General features: G+C 42.2%; 1 protein-coding gene across 2 annotated transcripts in view; it reads right to left on the bottom strand.

The window, feature by feature from the left end:
• Window positions 1-12,975, bottom strand: part of LOC145353675 (docking protein 5-like) — a 370,165-nt gene extending 357,190 nt beyond the window's left edge. For both annotated transcript variants that reach the window (XR_013888759.1, XM_080204448.1), the window contains exon 1: window positions 12,775-12,975. Coding sequence is in view for 1 of the 2 variants with exons in the window: in XM_080204448.1 (XP_080060574.1) it covers window positions 12,775-12,840 (66 nt within the window). In the remaining variant the exon portion in view is untranslated. The remainder of the gene's footprint in view (window positions 1-12,774) is intronic.
• Between the last annotated feature and the right edge of the window lie 9,162 nt (window positions 12,976-22,137).

The raw sequence follows: 22,137 nt of genomic DNA, 5'->3' as shown, positions 1-22,137 counted from the left end.
CCGGAAGAGATTGGAGAGGCATTGAACCAATATTTCTCTTCGGTGTTCACGCAGGGGGACATGAATATAGCTGAGGAGGACACTGGGTTGCAGGGGTGTAAAATAGACAGTATTGCAGTTGATAAGGGGGATGTGCTGGATATTCTAGAGGGTTTGAAAACAGATAAGTCCCCTGGTCCGGATGGGATTTACCCTAGGATTCTCTGGGAGGCAAGAGAGGTGATTGCAGAGCCTCTGGCTCTGATCTTCAGGTCGTCGTTGGTCTCTGGTATAGTACCGGAAGATTGGAGGATAGCGAATGTTGTCCCATTGTTTCAGAAGGGGAACAGAGACTTCCCCGGGAATTATAGACCGGTGAGTCTTACTTCTGTTGTGGGCAAGGTTTTAGAAAAAATTATTAGGGATAGGATTTATAGTTATTTGGAGAGTAATGAATTGATTGGAGATAGTCAGCATGGTTTTGTAGTGGGTAGGTCGTGCCTTACTAACCTTATTGAGTTTTTTGAGAAAAAGTGACCAAAGAGGTGGATGGGGGTAAGGCAGTTGACGTGGTATATATGGATTTTAGTAAGGCGTTTGATAAGGTTCACCATGGCAGGCTTCTGCAGAAAATGCAGATGTATGGGATTGAGGGTAGTCTAGGAAATTGGATCAGGAATTGGCTAGCAGATAGGAGACAGAGGGTGGTGGTTGATGATAAATATTCGTCATGGAGTTCGGTTACGAGTGGTGTGCCTCAGGGATCTGTTTTGGGGCCACTGCTGTTTGTAATTTTTATTAATGATCTGGATGAGGGTATAGTTGGGTGGATTAGTAAATTTGCTGATGACACCAAAGTCGGAGGTGTGGTAGATTGTGAGGAAGGGTGTCACAGTTTGCAGGGAGACTTAGACAGGTTGCAGAGCTGGGCCGAGAGGTGGCGGATGGAGTTTAATGCGGAGAAGTGTGAGGTAATTCACTTTGGTAGGAATAACAGATGTGTTGAGTATAGGGCTAACGGGAGGACTTTGAATAGTGTGGATGAACAGAGGGATCTAGGTGTATGTGTACATAGATCCCTGAAAGTTGGGAATCAAGTAGATAAGGTTGTTAAGAAGGCATACGGTGTCTTGGCGTTTATTGGTAGGGGGATTGAATTTAGGAGTCGCAGCGTCATGTTGCAACTGTACACAACTCTGGTGCGGCCGCACTTGGAGTACTGTGTGCAGTTCTGGTCCCCACATTACAGGAAGGATGTGGAGGCTTTGGAGAGGGTGCAGAGGAGGTTTACCAGGATGTTACCTGGTATGGAGGGGAGGTCCTATGAGGAGAGACTGAGGGATTTGGGGTTGTTTTTGCTAGAAAGAAGGCGGCTAAGAGGGGATCTTATTGAAACATATAAGATGATTAGAGGTTTAGATAGGGTGGATAGTGATAGCCTTTTTCCTCGGATGGAGAAAGCTAGCACGAGGGGGCATGGCTTTAAAATAAGGGGGGGTAGTTATAGGATGGATGTCAGGGGTAGGTTCTTTACCCAGAGGGTGGTGAGGGATTGGAATGCCCTGCCTGCTGCAGTTGTAAATGCACCTAGTTTGGGGGCATTTAAGAGATCCGTGGATAGGTTTATGGACGAAAAGGGATTGGTTTAGATTAGTGGGTCATTGTTTTTTAATTGGTCGGCGCAACATCGTGGGCCGAAGGGCCTGTTCTGCGCTGTAATGTTCTATGTTCTATATTATCATACATTCAGCATGTTTGAGAGCCTGGAACACAATTTGATGATGGTAGTGCACAACATGGCAACAGTGGTGCTGGTGCACAGTGAGGGAGAAGCAACTTGCATTCAGTGGCAATGATTACAAAGATGAGTCATTGTTGGGTAAGAAAAGAAGACAGGAAGTCTGGCAAAACACTGGCAACTGATTGGAAAAGCAGTGCCATCAATGTTTAGGACCCAGTCCAAACAAAACCACCCTTGGGAATCACTACACCTCGAGTGAATAATTAAAGGTTGGGGCCGGATATTGAAATGGCAGCTGTCCAGGAATACAGAGATTGTTGTGGAATTGGGCTGAAAAAGTCTATCTGAATTGGGGTTGTGACACTGCAAAACCATTCAGCATCAGATTTACCCACTGAAAGTGGCTCTGTTGGCCGAGTCTCACTGTGCAGAGGCTAAAAGCCCAAACTCCAACCACTGAATTCAGGACCTGCCAGAGACCTACTGCTGCAAATGCTGTAGACTTGTATTCTTTTCTCCTTCAAGGGGAAATTCTTTGGAAAGGGAATTCTTGAAATGCAAGTAATTTTGATACCATGACAACAAAATATTCAGTTACAAATTGGAAGGTTCCGGACGTCCTCAACAAATTCAATTGATTAGATGGAGTATGGATTTGTGCTTCTTAGATTTAGCAGTTACAGAGCCCGACAAGCCGGCAGTAAAAATAAAGATAGCGATTAACAATGGAGGCTTTATTGAATTAACGCTTCTGGACTGACAGAAGCAGAGCAAAACGACCCATCGAGACCATGGATAATGCTGAAGGATCAGTTAAGAATTAAGGTCAATTTCAGAGCTGGTAGCCTATACACAAGAGCTCCAAGAATTCATTGACCAGTTTGTTCGTAGAGTTTGGGACAAAGGCAGATACTGTGATCTTTCAGAAGCAGAGCTCTGAGAGAATAATGGAGTCAATAATCATATTGATCACAAGAGATATTCTAAAAGGATCTGCTTTATATGAAAAAGAGGTACGGCACTTCAGGTCTAATTAAAGGTGGCAGAAAATACAAGGCTATATTTGCAGACAGGCAGTATATGCAAGTGCTTGAAGAAGAATCAACCATAGGTGTGATAATCAAGACAGGGCAAGGCATGTGGCAAGAAAGATCTAAGGCAACAGTCACATAATCATCCTGCATTTAGCAAAACCGGCAAGGGGTGAGGTCTAAAAGGGACACCAGGCAAGACTATATAGAAAGTCTGGCAGTGAGGAAGTGGTCAGAAGTCACAGCTTAGCAATAACAGATGCTACACTAATAAAATAAGAAAGATTTGACAAAGTACCAGTTCAAGCATAGGCATGTCCATGAGATAGACAGAGACCTGGACAGTAAAAGTGACAAACTTGAGTTTGAAAATGAATAAGCTCACCACAGTTGAGATCACGGACGGTATATTATGTTTTCTTTGTCTAAGTACTGGATGGACTTGAAACTGGGAGAGCTCCAGATCTGTCTTTTGGGCATGTTTTTTTGCTCCCCCCACACACACTCTGGCTGGAAAATTCTGAGCGAGACTGTTGCTCACTGCAGAAACTTGTGGGTGGGGCTTACCACGTCCTAAAGCCTGCAGAGAGAGAGAGTGCGCAAGTGCAGGCCTCTGATACTGCACATGCGCATTAGCAGTAGCCAAGGTCTGACAAAGAAAGAACTGTCAGGCCCCTGCTAGTGCAGGCAGCCTGAAGCAGCTCTCGCCCCCTCCATCCCCCCCGCCGCAATCGAGGAGGCCCACGTCTGTAGATGCAGCCCTGCCACCCAGACCCCTTACCGATCACTGCAGAGTGGCAGAAAGCCCCTTCCCACATTAGCCCCAACCCCCCATTGGCCACTCCCCCCATTGGCCACTTCCCCATTAGCTCTGTGCCCACTGGCTCCACCCCTGGCACTGCCCAGTGGGCATTGCCCAGGTGCCATGGCACCATCCAAGGGGCACCTCTCCTTGCCCTTGGCACCCCAGGGAGCCTCAATGGCCTCCGGTTCCATTGGAGAGGCCAAGTTGCCTGTTCCCCGTTTATGGGGAGCATGTCTATTCCTCACTGGCGAGAACCTTTCCTGTCAAGGTCATAAAGGCCAACGAGATTGAGCACCAGGCTCACAAATGACGTATAGATGCTTATTTAAATTTACCTGCTTCTCACCATTTCTGGCAAGAGGCTGACTGCACCGAAAATCTGACATTTGTAAAATGGTTCTGGTCATGAAAACTGGCACCAATCACACTGATCACTTTACACCCCACTTTACAACTGTGTCACACCTAAAAATGGCCACAACATGATGGTAAAATCTGGGCCCACATGTCCTAGTAAAAAATGGCCAGCATCAGCTATGACAGAAGATAAGTATTGCGGCACGTGGCAACATTTTACCATTGTACATATTTGGTGAGAGGCTATGTTACAGTTGAAAGTTAGACTCCCATTGTTAATCTGCTATGTGAGATCATTGATGCTGAAAAATATGGAAGTTTTGCGTGCCTTCTATACTGTTAATGCCAATGGACCCATAGCAAGTTGCGGGCATGTCATGATCTCTGTACAGATTGTGACCATTCACAAGGTCAGAAAGCAACAATGTTAGATGGCTAAGAGAAAGCTGAGAAGCTACGGACAGAGACTTCTAATGATCCTGTCCAGCTATTCATCAGTGAATGACCAGATACATACAAATGGCTTTCATAGACCTCAGAACCTTCTGGCAGCACTGACATGGAATTGGCATTACAAGTCAAGTCATTTTCAGCAGCAGACAATTGCTGATACTGGGAGTATTCTATCAATATATTGTGTGGGTAATGAAAGAACAATACGAATTGTACATGAGTCAGTTCATTGGCCAGGGATCAATACTGACGTAGCATGAGCTGTGAGATTATATGCATGTCAGTTGAGTCAACAAAGAGCCACTCCACCCTCATGATGTTCTGGCACATCAGAATCCAGAATATCTACTGACTTGTTTCCTGTCCAAAGCGATGATTCTTATTTGTTACTGACTACTCCGAATTTTCTATCATTCTTCAACTGAGGGGTACATTGAGTGCATCCGTAGCACACGCGATGAGGTGGGATTTTGCGTCCCGGCTCGCCCCAAAACCATAAAATGCCACCCAAAGTCAATGGACATTTCTATTATGCAGCCGTTGTCTGCTCCGATTCCATGGTGGACAGGGTGGTAAAATTCTGACCGATGAGTGCAATTTTCAGTCTTTTTGGTTCCCAAGACACAATAGTGTTAAACTAAAGTCCACTGGATAGCAATAATCTCCTTTGAGATAGCTGTGCAAAAATGGGCTGTGAATCACATTACATTATTCTTACATTACCCAAGGTCAAGTGGACTAACATAAAAGAAGGTATTGACAGTAAAGTCAATGATTTTGAAATGTAAGAAGACCAATCAAAACATTCAGGCATGTTGAAATGACAAGCAATACCACTAGAAACATGATTACCATCAACAGCAGAGGTTATGTTTGGAATGCAAGTCAGGACAACGGTTGTTATCATCCAGTCAGAACATCATGAGTCTAAGAAAAAATATTAGAGAAAAGCAAGAAAGAAATGAAAATCACTTGACACGGTGGGTCAGTGGTTAGCACTGCTGCTTCTCAGTGCCAAGGACCCAGGTTCGATTACCAGCTTGGGTCATTGTCAGTGTGGAGTTTGCACATTCTCCCTGTGTCTGCGTGGGTTTCCTCTGGGCACTCTGGTTTCCTCTCAGTCCAAAGATGTGCAACTTAGGTGGATTGGCCGTGCTAAATTGACCTTTAGTGTCAGGGGGACTAGCTAGGATAAATGCACGGGGTTACAGGTATAAGGCCTGGGTGGGGTTGTGGTCGTGTAGACTTGATGGATCAAATGGTCTCCTACTATATTGTAGAATTCTACAATTCTAAACATACTTGTGTGGCATTGCTTCCACTGCATGTAGAACAAAAGGTCAGAGTAATTGACCCACAAGAAAGGAACTGTTTCCTTGTGGAGGATTCAAAGATCTGGAATGAGATATGATCATACAAAGTGACCACCATGAATGCAGTGATGTTGTGGAGGATTTGAGCTCAGCTGAACAAGAGTTTCAAAAGCTTCACACCAAACACTCACATTTGTTCACATTCAGGTTTCTGACGATGGCATTAGGGAAGATGACAAGCAGAGCACTCAACTGCAAGGCCGTTGTCAGTGTACGTCTATGAGTTGTTACGATCCCAGCTCAGTAGATCATGGCCGGAATTCTCTGACCTCACCTGCAGGTTGGGATTCTCCAGTCCCGCTGCAGTGGTAGAGATTTTGCCGAGTACCAAATTCTCCATTCTTTCCAGCAGGGGTAGTGGGGCATGCAAGATTGGAAAATTCTTGCCCATAACTTTTACTTTTTTAGAGATGTGGGTGAACAGAGATGCTGCACAGATTTGTAAGGATAACACAGGTTAGAAAATACATCTTATACTCTAATGTGCTCTGTAAGTACACAGTCCATGTAACCCAAGAGGCAAAATGTGATCAGAAACACCACACTGTGAAACCAAGTTACAGATGCCACTGAAAACAACTTTTGTAGATTTTACTTCAAATCCCCACAGCTGCTTGCCACACTGTGAGCCAACTGGCCTCACTGGAACTCTAACTTCACCATGAGGACCTCCACTCTAAAAGGACACACGTTACCCATGGAAGGCTCTCTCAGAGACGCCTTCAGTAAGTATCCACATCCAAGATTTCAACCTCTGCTTTTAGTATTCCTCGGCCCTGGAACATCACATGCATTCAAAGAACAAAGGAAAAAGATAATTACAGCCCAGGAACAGGCCCTTCGGCCCTCCAAGCCTGCACAGATCATGCTGCCCGACTTAACTAAAACCCCCTATCCTTCAGGGGACCATATCCCTCTATTCCCATCCTATTCACATACTTGTCAAGGTGCCCCTTAAAACTCACTATCGCATCCGCTTCCACTACCTCCAACGGCAACAAGTTCCAGGCACCTACTACTCTGTGTAAAAAAATCTGCTTTGTAAATTTCCTTTAAATCTTGCCCCTCGCACCTTAAACCTATGTCCCCTAATAATTGATTCTTCCACCCTGGGAGTAGGGTGGGGAGTAAGCTTCTGACTATCCACTCTGTCCATGCCTCTCGTAATCTTGTAGACTTCTATCAGGTTTCCCCTCAACCTCCGTTACTCCAGTGAGCACAAACCAAGTTTCTCCAACCTCTTCTCATAGCTAATGCCCTCCATACCAGACAACATCCTAGTAAATCTTTTCTGTACCCTCTCCAAAGCCTCCACATCCTTCTGATAGCGTGATGACCAGAATTGAATATTATACTCCAAGTGCGGCCTAACTTTCTATAAAGCTGCAACATAACTTGCCAATTTTTAAACCCATTACCCTGGCCGATGAAGGCAAGCATACCATATGCTTTCTTGACGACCTTCTCCACCTGCACTGCCACTTTCAGTGACCTTTGTACCTGTACATCCAGATCCCTTTGCCTATCAATACTCTTAACAGTCCTGCCAAGTTTCCATGTAATCTCGCAGGTGCCCAGCCATGCCAAAGAACATCACTGCTTCACAGGTTGTATCAAGGTGTCACCATCCTTTGGATTATTTCAGATACCTGGCTTCTGCACCTGCACCTTGGAGCTTTCTCTTTAACTGGGAGCATCATTTTCTGCTCGTGATTTCACTGAATAGAAACATTTAACAGATTTCCTGGAACACTCATTCCCTGATTTATGACTGCTGTTCTTAGTTTTTGGAACTTACTTTCTGCATCCCTGTATTGTCCTGTCTGTACTGTCAGCTTATCTGGGTCCAACTGAATTCTAACTGTTTCTGTTTCTCGGTTTGAGCCACTGGTTGTTAAGCAACAGGATTTTTTTTTTTAAACTTCTCATTGTAAATCTTTAATTACAATTCAGGCAAAGTTTAACATGCAATTAAAATCTATGGACATACAGGCATCTTTGATTAACATGAAGCTAATTAAAATTTCAACCCATTTCTTAGACCACAAATTCAGAAACACAAATTAAAACAATCCTTATTTCTAATATCCACAAGCAAATATAAATTATTTAGCCTATATTTAAGAGTCAAGAGAATTTCAGGTCTCAAAGTTTCACTGTTAGCACGTCAGGCTGAAACAGTGAACTACCCATTCATTTCAGAGACACTTGAACAAGTACTGAGAGTCAATACAAGTGTTGTTCACAATTATCCTATTCCATTGTGGAAAGGATGACACAAGTTATAAGCTAAGAAAAGGGAGAATATTGTGATTCATCGTGGCACAGCGGTTAGTGCTGCTGCCTCAGGGTGCCATGAACCTGGGTTCGATTCCCGGCTTGGATCATCATGCAGACTCCGCACAGACATTCTTCCTGTGTCTGCATGGGTTTCCTCCCACAGTCCAAAAAACTGGTTAGATGGATTGGTCATGCTAAATTCTCCCTCAGTGTATCCAAACAGATGCTGGAGTGTGGCGACAAGGGGATTTTCACAGAAACTTTGTTGCAATATTAATGTAAGCCTACTTGAGACACTAATAAATAAATAAAAACAAATAAATAGCAACATGAGGCTGAATATGTAAATTGTTGGTATACATTATTGAAGGAAGTGATACAAGTTGACTCGTGTAATATAGTAGTGTTTGCAGAAATGATCAGCAGGTAACACATGTTGTGAAGACATGTCTCCTCGAACTGGAAGGTTCTTCAATAAATAACCTTCAGTTGGATTACCAAACATGTTCATGATGTTTAATATGTTTGTACAAAGAGCCAATAATACAATCTCCATTCACCCAAAATGAATATGGACTCAACCTTCCGACTCAAGAATGCATGTTTTCATCCTTGAAACTACCAACAAATGCAGATTCACCCCTTTCTATAGCACCGAAGGACAACAATAAGTTGTATTTGTACAGTTCTTTTAGTGTAATGAAAGGTCCTCAGGCGCATTATAAAACTGAATATGAAACAAAAGCATATAAGTAGATATTAGGTCAGATGACCAAAAGCATAGTCAAAGAGCTTAGTCTTAGAACATAGAACATAGGAAACTACAGCACAAACAGGTCCTTCGGCCCACAAGTTGCGCTGATCATATCCCTACCTACTAGGCCTACCTATAACCCTCAATCCCATTAAATCCCACGTACTCATCCAGAAGTCTCTTAAAAGGCCCCAACGAGTTCGCCTCCACCACCACCGACAGCAACCGATTCCACTCACCCACCACCCTCTGAGTGAAAAACTTACCCCTGACATCTCCTCCGTACCTACTAAATGGTAGATTTTAAGAAACATCTTAAAAAGAGACAGTAAGGTTCAAGGAGGGAATGCCAAAGCTCAGGACCCAGATGGTTGAGATTCCAATCACCAATATTGGATCAATAAAATCAAGGATGCTCAAAAGAAGCCAGATTGGAGGAACACTAGGGGGATTTGTAAATAAGAAAGACAATTGTAAACTCAAGACATTGCTGAACTGAGAACCAATGTAATTCAGTGAGCACATGGATGATAGCTAAACAGAACTGAATGCAAATTAGAAAATGGGCAGCAGAGTTTTAGGTGTCCTTCAGTTTATAGAATGTATAGTATGGAAGATCATCCACGGGGCCTTTGGAATGGTGAAGTCTGCAGGCAACAATAGCATGAGCAAGTAGGGCAATGTTACAGAGATGGAAATAGAGGTCTCTGAAATGGTGCAAATATGTGTTTGGAAGATTGCCAACAGTCAGGTTCAGGCTCAGTTGGGGGCTTGGTTGAAGTTGGTGGTTAAGGAACAGAGTTTATGGTGGGAACAGAAGATAATAGCTTTGACCTTCCCAATACTTAATTGGAGAAATTCCTGCTCATCCAGTCCTGGATATCAGGGAGTCAGTCTGCCTTTAGAGACGGGGAGGGATGGTGAGAGGTAATGGGGAGGTAAAGGTGAATGTTCTCAGCATGCATGTGAACTGAAAGATAGTATTTGGATAAGAAATTGGAAGCCTCAACAAAAGATCCTTAGGGTCACCCACAATTTGCAGTAACAGTTGGGTTTATTTAACTGTTTTAATGGGGCATCAAAATTGGAGGACCCCCAGCAGATTGGGAACAAGGGGGTGAGGGAGGAGGAGGTTCACTTGGGCACTGCCAGCCTGTCACATTGCCTGGAGCCTGCTGGGCACAGCTAGTGTCAAGGGGAGGGGGGGGCAATGCCACTCTCCAACAGCAATTGGGAGTGGGGAGGGCTACTGCTGCGCTCTGCAACAGCAATTGGGTATTGGTCCAGGTGAGGGAGAATTCTCTCCTGTTTAGACACTCATTTGGCACTGCAAAGGTTTTTGATTCGATTGCTCCCTTTACCATTTTTCGGGATTCGCCATTTTTTTAAAATGGTTCCCTCCTCCCCTCCGATTACAGCGAGGATCACTACTGGTCTCCACCACGTTAGGTGGGCGGAGTGGGTGGGTGCTCTGAAACCATTTAAACCCCCAGGGGGTCAGGGGCATGGCCGAGCATTGCACATCAGACAGTATCCACCTGGTCATGCCCAACTAGTACAGTGGAAGGACCCACCTGGCACATTGATTGTGGCCAACAGGCAACCCAGTGGTGTGCCAGTTGTGCACCAGCAGTATGCCAGGGCCAGTGCCAAGAAAGTGGGGTCTATGCAGGGGATTCTGTTAGGAGGTGGGGTTCTGACTGGAGGGAGAAGGCACCCTGACCAAGGGAAATCATGCAGGGGTGGATCATGAAGGCAGTCATGATGGGGCCAGTGGTTTCCAGTATGATGAGGGGGCACATGATACCCATGACTCCTGCCGAGACAGGGATGGACAAACATACTGCTGATGAGTGGGCGGGGTGGGGGATGGTAATGTAGCGATGTCCATGCAGTGAGCAAGGGGGTCTCCCAGTGTACTCTGAGATTGGGGTACCCTTGCGAAATGGTGTCTGAACATTCTGAAGCCAGGGTCACCAACGCTGAACCCAGGGTTTAGATCCTGAACCCTCCAGTACCAGTGCAAAACTTCCAACTCTCCAAAAAAGTGACCGAGTGTGGGAAGATTGCAGTGAGGAATGTGCCTGAGAGACTAGCATGGATCACTCCATCGTTCTCACCATTATGACACTAGAATTCCATCCATTGTGTCCAATTTTGGACAACGCAGGTTAAGAAAAATTTGAGGGCACTGGGGAGGTGCAGAAAGGTGTTCTATTAACAGTTCCATGGGTAAGGCATTTCAGTTACAGTATGGTGGAGGCCAATTCAATTGTGACTTTCAGGAGGAAAGGATAGTTACCCAAAAAGAGGTTGCAAAATGACAGAGCGATGGGAAAGAACAGGGTAGTGGGAGCAACTGAGTTGCTCTTGCAGTGAGTTAGCACAGATACAGGGTGGTATGGACTCCTTGTGTGCTGTAACCTTTCTATATTGATGCCATCCAGAATCCGTGCTACTTAATAGTAGCCATTGCTTCAATTGGCATTTTAAACATTTAAAAAACCCACTAGAATTTCAATAAGTCAATACCTTAACACATTTCTGTGCTTTCTGGACACTTAACAGTTAATAAAGATGCAAATCTAATTTAATAGCACATGGTTGTAACTGAATAAGCCGACAGACGAACAGTAGACCATACTAAGCCCATGGGGCTGTGTGTATCTCACGATTTATTTATCTCGATCTCAAGGACAGATACAGCACTATCTTTTCCACTTCCCTCCCACCTGGACTCTCTGTCTCTGCTCCCCCACCCCACCAAATAAATAGTGCTAGTTTTCCCAATTTCATGCACTACATATTAAACGAGCATGTCTATATTGGCAAACCACGCCTGCTTTCAATCACCCAACACCAGTGCATACAGAAAGTATTGTTTATTGTAACACTGTCATGTAGAAAATGGTCCAGGACAACTGCGATCTTTCCCCGTCAAGCAAAATAAAAATCGCCTGACAGCTCTTTACAGAAAGACAACTCCCATTTAACTTACTGTATACTTCAACTCCACTCGATACCCTTAATCAACTTTGACCTTTTCAAACATAATCTTGTTTGGTTACCGATGACATTCAATCTGTGATTGCTTAACATGCTTGCTAAGGTTTTAGGTTTTTTTCTGTCTTTCATCCTATTATGGCAGGGATTGATCAGTATTATAAGTGAATAATGATACATAAAACAGGGCAACATAGTTGCAAGAACTTTCAAACATATGAACAAGAGTAATGCTTCAATGATCATTTAACAAACGTTGATTTTTTTAAAAAAATGCACATCCCACATTGTGTTATGTATCAAGTGGCAATATTACACGTAACAATCAGATGTTACTTTAAACAATGCACATTATGGTGAAATTTAAATAGATTTCAAGAAATCAAAGGAACAATTGGCAGCATTACTTCACTGGTCTATCTCATGATTATGTTTTGCTGAAGTATGTTAATTTGGAACAAGAAACTTCCATTCATTGTTCTATACTCCTTCACCTACCTTGAAAGTAAAATCACGTTGAATCAGGACTTGATTGATTGCAACCAAATGTTTCAAAACATGTATAGATTTCTTTAAAAAAAACACTTCTTACTGAATCATTTGGTTTTATTACTCATTTTAATGGGTTTTTTTTGAATTTGGGACACCCTTCTGTGCTTAAATCATTAACCTTGCATGTTTGCCTTTTGTGTAAAAAAGATCTGTCAACAGTAACTTTTCCACAATCCTAATAAAAAAAGATCTTCAAGAATGTGTTGCTTGCTGTAATGTACAATCCCACTGATAATATTGCTGTTCAATGAAACAAAAAGCCAGCCAAGTACAGTGCTTATGATCTCCTTATAAACTCCAGATATAATCCCTTGTTGCTAATCTACAGTAACAGCTAGTACCTGAGCTATACTTACTACTAATGACATATACTCCATTCAATGTAAATATTGACACAAGAAAAATGCTTTGACATAAAGAACAAAGCATTACAGAAAAATACTCACCCCTAAGCGTCTGCTACGAATCTTCACATATCCCTGCTTGACAATGTCATTAAAATTTGAAGCCATTACTTTTCTGCTCAGCTCAGTAACTGAATAATATGTCAGCACTGTACTCCAGCTCCAAATGCAGTTTCTCCCGCTCTCAGTTTATCCACAGTTGAGCATCTGCTTAAACCTCCCGGCCTTAGGGCTAACAGCAAGGCTTATTCCACCTACAAAGTGAGGGAGAGACAGTGAGGCAGTATGTCAGAGTGAGAATGCATCAGCTGATACTCGATCATTGCTGCTCCACGGAATGTACCACCGTTCTCACTCACTGAAGGGCTGGTGTCAAAGGGTTCGTATCTACTAGAATGAAGTTACTGGCTCAAGCACAATGTTCTGATGCCAAAGATTTAAGCTTCTGTCAAAGACCTGAGCAAATGATATTAATCTGTTGTTGGTTCCTTAAATTAAAAATGTTCCCCAGCATTTTACTTCCTTTTTTTATGCAAAGCACGGTGTATAAATCAGACCTGGAATTAAAATAACCCTTCAGAAAAAAAATATATAGGGAAGCTACTTTATGCAATTGGCTATTTTCATAAATACTTGGTACATTTAGATGCGCGTTCCTGCTTAAAATTTACATTACAGAGTAGACTCACTTTATTTTCTGCATGAAACCTGACGGAGATTAAAAAGAAAATAAGCCAAACCTGAACCCCTTCATCTTTGTAAAATACTGGCACAGGAAATCTGGATACCAAATAAAGCAGGACTGTGATTTGTTCCCAAACTATTAATCATTGCATCTGTCAAATATATGTAATTACTTCATCAGTCGCGTAAGTAGTGTTATACTTTGATGAGTGCAACACGTTTGTTGCAATGAACTTGATATAACAAATGCAAAAACAGAGTAAGTTCCAGTTTATTTGTGTTTATTTGTTCCCTACCATAAATAAGCAATTTTCTCAGTATTTAATTACCGGTATATTGTGCTTAGAAATATTGCACCTAATGTATTCAAGAAAAGTAAGTACTTTAAAAGATAACTTTTCAGGACTCAAAGGGTCAAATGCCCTCTCATAAGTGAGTGCAGGTTGAAGTTTTCCACTTAATTTTTCATTGGCTCCAAATGTTTAAAATACATATGAAGTTGGATGGAATCTCATCATGTTTGGCATCTATAACACATGTTTCCCATTTTATTCCCAAGCATAGATAGGTGGGAAAATGTCTTCTGTTGCATGGCTCAAGGTACATACATATGTTTTACTGGGCAATATCAGGAATGGTTCACATAAGGAATGGAAGGATAAATTTCCATATAAAGCCCCTTTTAGGTAAATTAGTTTTTTTTAAATACATCTCTTTCCAAAAAATTAAACTCTCATGCATCAAATTTCTATCCCAATGAGGATTGGAGTTATTTGTTCCTTGTTTTAATGAAAATCAACGCAATTGAAAGCTTTGTCTAAATAGGGCCCTTCAGGCAGACCTCAACAGTGGACAGGTCTGCTTTGAGTAAAGTAAAAATCAGCCTGCAGGCTGCTTACATCATCTCCCTGACCCCAATTTTTGTGGTCTGCATTCTCCCCTGGGTCTAGTTATTATTTCTTGGGATGAAGAATAGAAATTAAGATCCAGAGGTAAATGCAGTTTTTGGCATACCCCCATGGCAAAATATATAGATATGTTGGCTATGACAAACCAACAGCCTAAACAATGTTATGAGTGTACAGGTTGAAGGCATGAAGTTAACCAAGTCTGGTTCAGGTTCAGGAATTTTTATTGTCCCGCAGAAGCTTTGGATAACAACATTTATTCTGTTGAATAAAAATAAAAATCAAGAACCATGCAGTTGATTGCTTTGAGTTTAAGGTAAATTGAACAAAAAAGGTGCAGATATATTTGTTGCTTTCACTGTGATAGGCAAATATTACCCTTTATGCCCTATACATGCTATAATAGGGACTATACTTCAAAAGTAGTAAACTGGCTGTAAAGTGCTTTGGGACATTTGAGGTTGTGGAAGGCACTGTGCAAATCTTTCTTCAATGGTCACCCATCCTCTCAAGCCAATTTGAGTTGCTATTGGCTAAAAGGTACATTATATCTCTGTAACTGAATGATTTTTAATTCAAAACCTGGTACTTGAAATGTATCCTGCCAATACTTCCTAAGCTGCAATCGCTGACAACCCATGATATTTTTCAATAACAAGCTCTAGTCTCAGTTTGAGGATAGGGGGTAAACCTTTTAGAACTGAGGGGAAACTTCTTCCCCCAGTGGGTGGTGAATGTGTGGAATTCACTAGTAGTTGAAGCCAAAGTGTTGTCTAATTTCAAGAAGAAATTAGGTGTAGCTCTTGGAACTAAAGGGAATTTGATGATCAGCCATGAACAAAATGAATGGCAGAGCAGGCTCGAAGGGCCAATGACCTACTCCTGCTTCTATTTTCTATCAAGGTAAGCCTCAATCTTGAAGTGCCCAACAACCTAGTAACAAGAAGGAGCTCAGTCCATTCCTTGAGTCAAAGAAACTTTGATTGAGGAATCTGAGGAAATGAATGTTTCAATGGTGCTCTTGATAACAGCACAGATTCAGTCCTACCTCAGGACATCTACTGTCACTCCTCAGCAACAAGCGAATACCATGAAGTGAATCAACAAGGCTGCTTAAATGTTTCATTGTATAGTAGAGATCTGATAATTATCCTGCCTCAATCATTCACTTTGCTATGTTTTCCAGGAACTCACTCAGATTAATTCTCCTGCATTGGATGTAAATTTTGCCAGTTTAATCAGAAACATTTCCCCTGTGGTTAACTAATTTATTTTGCAAAGTTCTTACCAAGTTTATTTAAGCAATCTGTAACATGTATTATTGTCAGTGGATTGATCATATCAGAACTCTAAGCATCCAAGGCCCCTTGAAAATTAGGGCAAATGTGAATGACTAGTAGCATTTATAAAAGAAAGATATGTCATTTGCAGGAGCATGTCTGTCACTATTGCTGAAGGAAAATAATTTGTTCAAATCAGAGTTGACACGATCTTTGTAATCTCCAGTCTCGTGATACTATACATGCTCAGTTAAGCACAACATCAGGCATTTGCTGTTCAGAGAGTGGTTAGATGTGGACCTCTCTGCCACATAGCAGAGTTAAGGCAAATAGCATAGATGCATTTAGAGGAAGTTCGACAAGTACACAAGGGAGAAAGGAATAAAAAGAACCTGGGTTTGACCACGGCCTTGGGTGACTGTATAAATTTTGCACCTTCTCTCTGTGTCTGCATGAGCTTCATTCAAGTGCTCCTGTTTTCTCACAAAGTCCAAAGATGTGCCATTTAGATGCATTGGCCATGCTAAATTGTCCCCTAATGTCCAAAGATGTGCAGGTTGGATGGATTAGCCTTGGGAAATGTGTGGGGTTACGGTGGGGTTGAGCCTGAGTAAGCTACTCTGTCAGAGAGTGGGTGCAGACTTAATGGGTCCAATGTCCTCCTTCTGCACTAAGAAATAATAAGGTTAGATGAAATAGCATGAGAGGAGGTTTGTGTGGAATGTTAATTCTGGCATGGGCCGATGGACTGAAGGGACTAATGTTTCTGTGATAGGCAATAAACAAATGGCATTCATTACAGTTGCATTTATCCATAGTCTCCCTCTCTCTGTTGGTTTTTGCACTGATTATTACGTTAATTAGAGAGCCAAAACCACACAGCACATAGTTCTCAGATCCCATGCATGTAAACAGAAATCCATAACTAATCAGATTGCAGAATTGTCAATGAGGAATGCAAAGTTGGGTGGAGGAAGTATAAGTGAGAGTATTTAAGCTAATGTCAAATCAAAACAGAAAGTAAAATAAGAGGGGGAAATAAGATTAAGAGAGATAAAAGGGACAGAAAAAAACGTTTTAGAACAAGTATTTGCTATGTTAACTATAATTCAATTAGTAGCACTCTAACCTCTGAATCACGAGCTTTTGGGATAAGTCCCGTTTGAGGGTTTGACATGTTTTTCAGACAACTCATTAAACTGAGGTCGCTTCTGTCAACTTGCATGAATGTAAAGGATCCCATGATATAGCAGGGAGTTATTCCTGGTATCCTAGCTGATATTTACCCCTCATTCAACATCATAAAGAAAGAGATCATCTGGTCATTATTACATTGATATTTGTAGGAGTTTGTTATGTGCAAATTAGCTACCGCATTTCTGACATTACAGCAGCAAGTAAGCAGGAAGTAAGTGAGTCACCATAGTCCCAGATGACCGTAGGCTGCTCTCCTCTGAGGGTGGAGAGCTGACTGGTGGTGATTTAACCTAAGGATTACCACACCTCAGGTGAGGAACATTAGCCTCAGTCAGTCTAGGATTTGAACTTGCGCTGTTGGTGTCACTCTGTATCACTAACCAGCTGTCCAGCCAAATGAGCTAATCCAACCTAAACTGAGCAAAACAATTACTGCTCTTCAAAAATACTTCATCAGCTGTCAAGCCCTCTAAAACATCTATTGATCATGAGAAGTGTTAAATAAATAAAAACCTTTTTTGTTTTGTTATATATTTTTTAAAAAATCTCCAGCATTAAGTTGGAGGAATGAGACCCCACACTTGTAAAAGTTAAGTTGTTTGATAGGAATTAAAACTTGCCATGCCATCAGAAGCTTACATTTACTTGAATGGATAAGTTCTTTTTCCCTGATAAGGATTGTAGTTATCTACCACATAAGTATCTCAGGTTCAAAGCCTTCCATGTGCTTCACTGCTAAGTCTCTCAATGAGATGTTGGTATACCACCACTTCTGGTACATCAGGGCAACTCAGACAGCAAACCCCTGATTTATGTGGTTAACTGAGCATGTGCAGTCAATAGAAGTTGTTGTCCTATTTTCTTGTAAACAACAGTAAGTACCTCATTGATCCAGACTTTGTGATAAAAATAGCAATGTAATTGCAGTATAGCTTTGAAGTTACCAGATAAGTACAGTCAAATATGGCCATCAGAATCTGTGCCAACATAAGAGGAATTCAGTTGCTTACTTTTTGTCCCTGATATTACTTCCCTTTTGTCTATTCCATTTAAGATGCAGTGAAAGCAAATCTTAATGGGCTGATCTGCGACTCAGCACATCAAATTCTCCATCCCACTTTGACCTTGCCCTCTGAACTATTTTAAAGATGCTCAACATAAACTTGAGAAACAACAGCTCATCATTCTTGTAAGCACTCCACGGCTTTCTGGGTTCAACAACGGAGATCATCAATTTGAAGTCAAAACCTTTGTCCCCTTACTTTATTAATTACTTTTGTTTTTGGACTGCAGTTGCCGGTGACTCTGCATTTCCCATTTATATCTCCTCTGAAATGATCCTTTGTTTAAAAAATTGATCTATTAGCATTTTCCTTTCTTTTGCATCAACATCTCTTTTGTTTTCTAATCTATTCCACTATCCAGCCAGTCACATGATTTTGATTTCTGTTCTTCCTCTGTCCCCTTACCCTTGCCCTGCCTCTGTATTCGATCAATGCCTGTTATTTCTCTAACTTTTCCAGTTGGTGATCTTTTAGCAGAATGGGAAATAGTTCAATGGCACAGTGGTTTGCACTGCTGCTTCTCAGCATGAGGGACTCGGGTTCAATTCTGACCTTGGGTCACTGCCTGTGTGAGTTTGCACATTCTCTCCTGTGTCTGCGTGGGTTTCCTCCTGATGCTCCGGTTTCCTCCCACAATCCAAAGATGTGTGAGTTAGGGGCAATTTGTCATGGCCAATCAGCCTAAGTGTCAGGGAGATTAGGGTTCTAAATATCTGGGGTTATAGAGATGGGACCTGGGGAGATGGTTGTCGGTGTAGGCTCGATGGACCAAATGGCCTCTTCCTGCACTGTAGATTCAATGACTCTCTCTCTGCAGTCACTGCCTGACCTGATGAGTGCTTCCAGAACTTCTTGTTTTTATTTCAGATCTCCAACATTTGCAGCATTTTGCTTTTGCATCAAAATGCCTTCCCAACATTCTGGAAGACTATTTTAGATATTTTCGTACTGGCAGAAAGTTAAAAGGTGTCATCCAACAATCATTCACCAAGTACTTAAGCTTCACCCTCATTAATATGGACATCAGCAGAACTCCTGAACTGAATCACAGCCCTCGAACACACTATATTTATGTACTTATTCAAAAGAACATGGATAAACATACATTTAAATCTGGCATATTCTTCCAACAAATTTATTAAAAGCTCTAAGAACATTTGCCAGGATTTCCTGGCTATATATAAACTGCAGGAATCATTCCACATTCTGTGCTTTATTTTCATACTGCATTTCATTAATGCACTGAGTGGCATGATTCCAACACTGTCCCTTAAAATAACTTCAGCTTTCATACTGCTACATTCCTCATAGGGCTTAAATATCATGTAAACATATTTAGCACACAGTTTCACAGTTTCATAAATGTCAAATTCTAATTAAAGGCCAGCTCATACATTTGCTTATATCAGCATTTATAGTCATAAATTTAAGTAATTTTAATACCAGACATCCAGTTTTAAATCACCTTTTTGTCTCAGAAAATGAGAAATGGGATAATCATTTGCATAAGTACCTTGTCAAAACCATTCTTTTCTTCTGAAAATCTCCTCCAATGCAGAACACTGCAAAAAAAACTATTCATTCTGTTTTTTTCTGTTATTGAATTCTCCTCATTACTGCTCCATCACTAAAGCTGGATAATTGAAACCAGATTCATTTGGCACATGAGCATTGATTCTTCATCATCACCTGACAGGAAGTGAGTGTTATAAAGGTGTAATGAACAGTGACAATTTTCCCACCCAAGCAGAAATCTCTGTTTTTATAAAGCACTCCACCTAGTGGCTAATAAATTAATGATGTTTATGTAACTGAGGCAAAAAAAAGATTGACTGAAACCTATAGCCCAGCACTTCTGTTCCCAGGAAGGTCATAACCTGAAATTACATCAGAACATGTGCTGGGAGAGCACTTACACACCCTGTTCCCCCCCCTCACCCGCCACCTCCAACAACCACCCGGAGGTTCCATAGCAAGGACTGTGTTGGAATTGCCCAGTAAGATTCAATGCCACAGTAGCGCAGTGGTTAGCACTGCCGCCTCACACCGTTAGGGACCTGGGTTCAATTCTAGCTTGGGTTGCTGTCCGTGCAGCGTCTGTACACTCTCCCTGTGTCTGCGTGAGTTTCCTCTGGGTGCTCCCATTTCCTTCCTTAATCCAAAAGACATGCTGACTTTGGCCATGTTAAATTCTCCCTCAGTGTACCCGAACAGGCACTGGAGTGTGGCAGCAAAGGGTTTGTCCAGTAACTTCATTGCAGTGTTATTGTGACACTGCTTGTGACATGAATAAATAAGCTTAACATGAAATGGGCAAATATCCTGGGAACCATCTGAAACTCTGATATATATTGGAAGCTTAAATGATTCTGATTCTCTTAGCAGAAGAGTTACCCAGGAAATGTCAGAAGGATTAAAATCACTTTTAACTCCTGACTAACAATAGTTACTGATACTTTCAGATCCTGCACTGAACCCCCTCATTCCCAGTAAGAAGTCTCATAACACCAGGTTAAAGTCCAACAAGTTTATTTGGTAGCAAACACCACAAGCTTTCAGGGCTTTGCCCCTTCGTCAGGTGAGTGGGGAGTTCTGATCACAAACAGGGCATATAAAGACACACACTTAGTTTACAGAATACGGATTAGAATGTGAGTCTTTACAGCTAATCAAGTCTTAAAAATGCCGACAACGGGAATGGAGATAGCATTAAGCATAGGTTAAAGAGATGTGTGCTGTCTCCAGACAGGACACTAAGTGAAATGTTGCAAGCCCAGGCAAGTCATGGGGGTTACAAATAGTGTGACATGAACCCAAGATCTCGGTTGAGGCCGTCCTCATGTGTGCAGAACTTGACTATCAGTTTCTGCTCAGCGACTTTGTGCTGTCTTGTGTCATGAAGGCCACCATGGAGAATGCTAATCAAAGATTAGAGGCTGAATGCCCATGACCTCCTCATTTCCCCCAGTCTGATGACCCAGCCCGCCAACTCTATAAACTCCCTGACTACAACACAATCTATGGTAATCATGATGTGGAGATGCTGGCATTGGACTGGGTAAACACAGTAAGAAGTCTCACAACACCAGTTTGAAGTCCAACAGGTTTATTTGGTAGCAAAAGCCACTAGCTTCCCATTCACATGACAAAGGGGAAAAGCCCCGAAAGCTAATGGCTTTCGCTACCAAATAAACCTGTTGGATTTTAATCTGGTGTTGTGGGACTTCTTACTGTATATGCCACAATTCCCAGCCCATCCAACCTCCATCTAACTCCTCAGCCCAAACACTCTACCACTCATCTACTGTCTACCCTCCAAAATGCCCCCCAATCCACACTCCCCTGACTACCCTACCATACCCAATTCCTCCCTCCTCCACTGCCCCCTTTCCCCAATCATCCAACCCAAACCTCTCATTACCCAACCCCCTGGACTACCTCACACCCTAGCCGACCATAATTACTCTCCTACTTCTCAAATCCGCCTCCCTACCATTTGACCTCATTCCCCCAGCCCTCCAACCAGACTTCTACCTCACTCACTGAAGTCAGACAACTACCTGTCAAAGCTGTTGCAACCTTTAAATTTAACCTGCTTTACAGTAACTGGAGTCACTGTGGTTCACTGGAAGGACCCCTAAGCTGCTGCAATGCATATTTTTAACAAGTCTGAGGTTGAAAGTCTGGATGAGAAATGTGCTGTTCCATTCCAGTGTATTAAATAGTAATCCCACTCCATGAATGTTCTGGACCCAGGTCCCACAACAAATCTGGAGTAAATTGATGGGAATGAAACATGTTCACCCCTCTCTATTAGGTAACCAAAATGACCATAAAAAATGAATTAGAACAATTGTGGCTTCAAAAGGGAAAGGTGCAGATCTATTTATTTATTAGTATCACAAGTAGGCTTACATTAACACTGCAATGAAGCCACAGTGAAAATCCCCTAGCCGCCTCACTCTAGCGCCTGTTCTGGTACGCCGAGAGAGAATTTAGTATGGTCAATGCACCTAGCCAGCACATCTTTCTGACTGTGTGAGGAAACCAGAGCATCCTGAGAAAACTCACACAGATATGGGGAGAACATGCAGACTCCACACAGACAGTGACCAAAGCCTGGATTCGAACCCAGGTCCTTGATGCTGTGAGGCAGCGGTGCTAACCATTGTGCCACAGTGCCGCCAAACTCCCTGAATGCAGAGAGAGAGAGAGAGAGAGTTAGCTCTTAAATTTGTTAGATTGGCAAGTTTTGGATGAAGCAGAATTAGT

Source organism: Carcharhinus amblyrhynchos, chromosome 16 (assembly GCF_965287045.1).
Source record: "Carcharhinus amblyrhynchos chromosome 16, sCarAmb.v2.hapA, whole genome shotgun sequence".
NCBI lineage: Eukaryota > Metazoa > Chordata > Chondrichthyes > Carcharhiniformes > Carcharhinidae > Carcharhinus > Carcharhinus amblyrhynchos.
The sequence above is the reverse complement of the archived record's forward strand: the minus strand, read 5'-3'. Positions and strand labels throughout refer to the sequence as shown.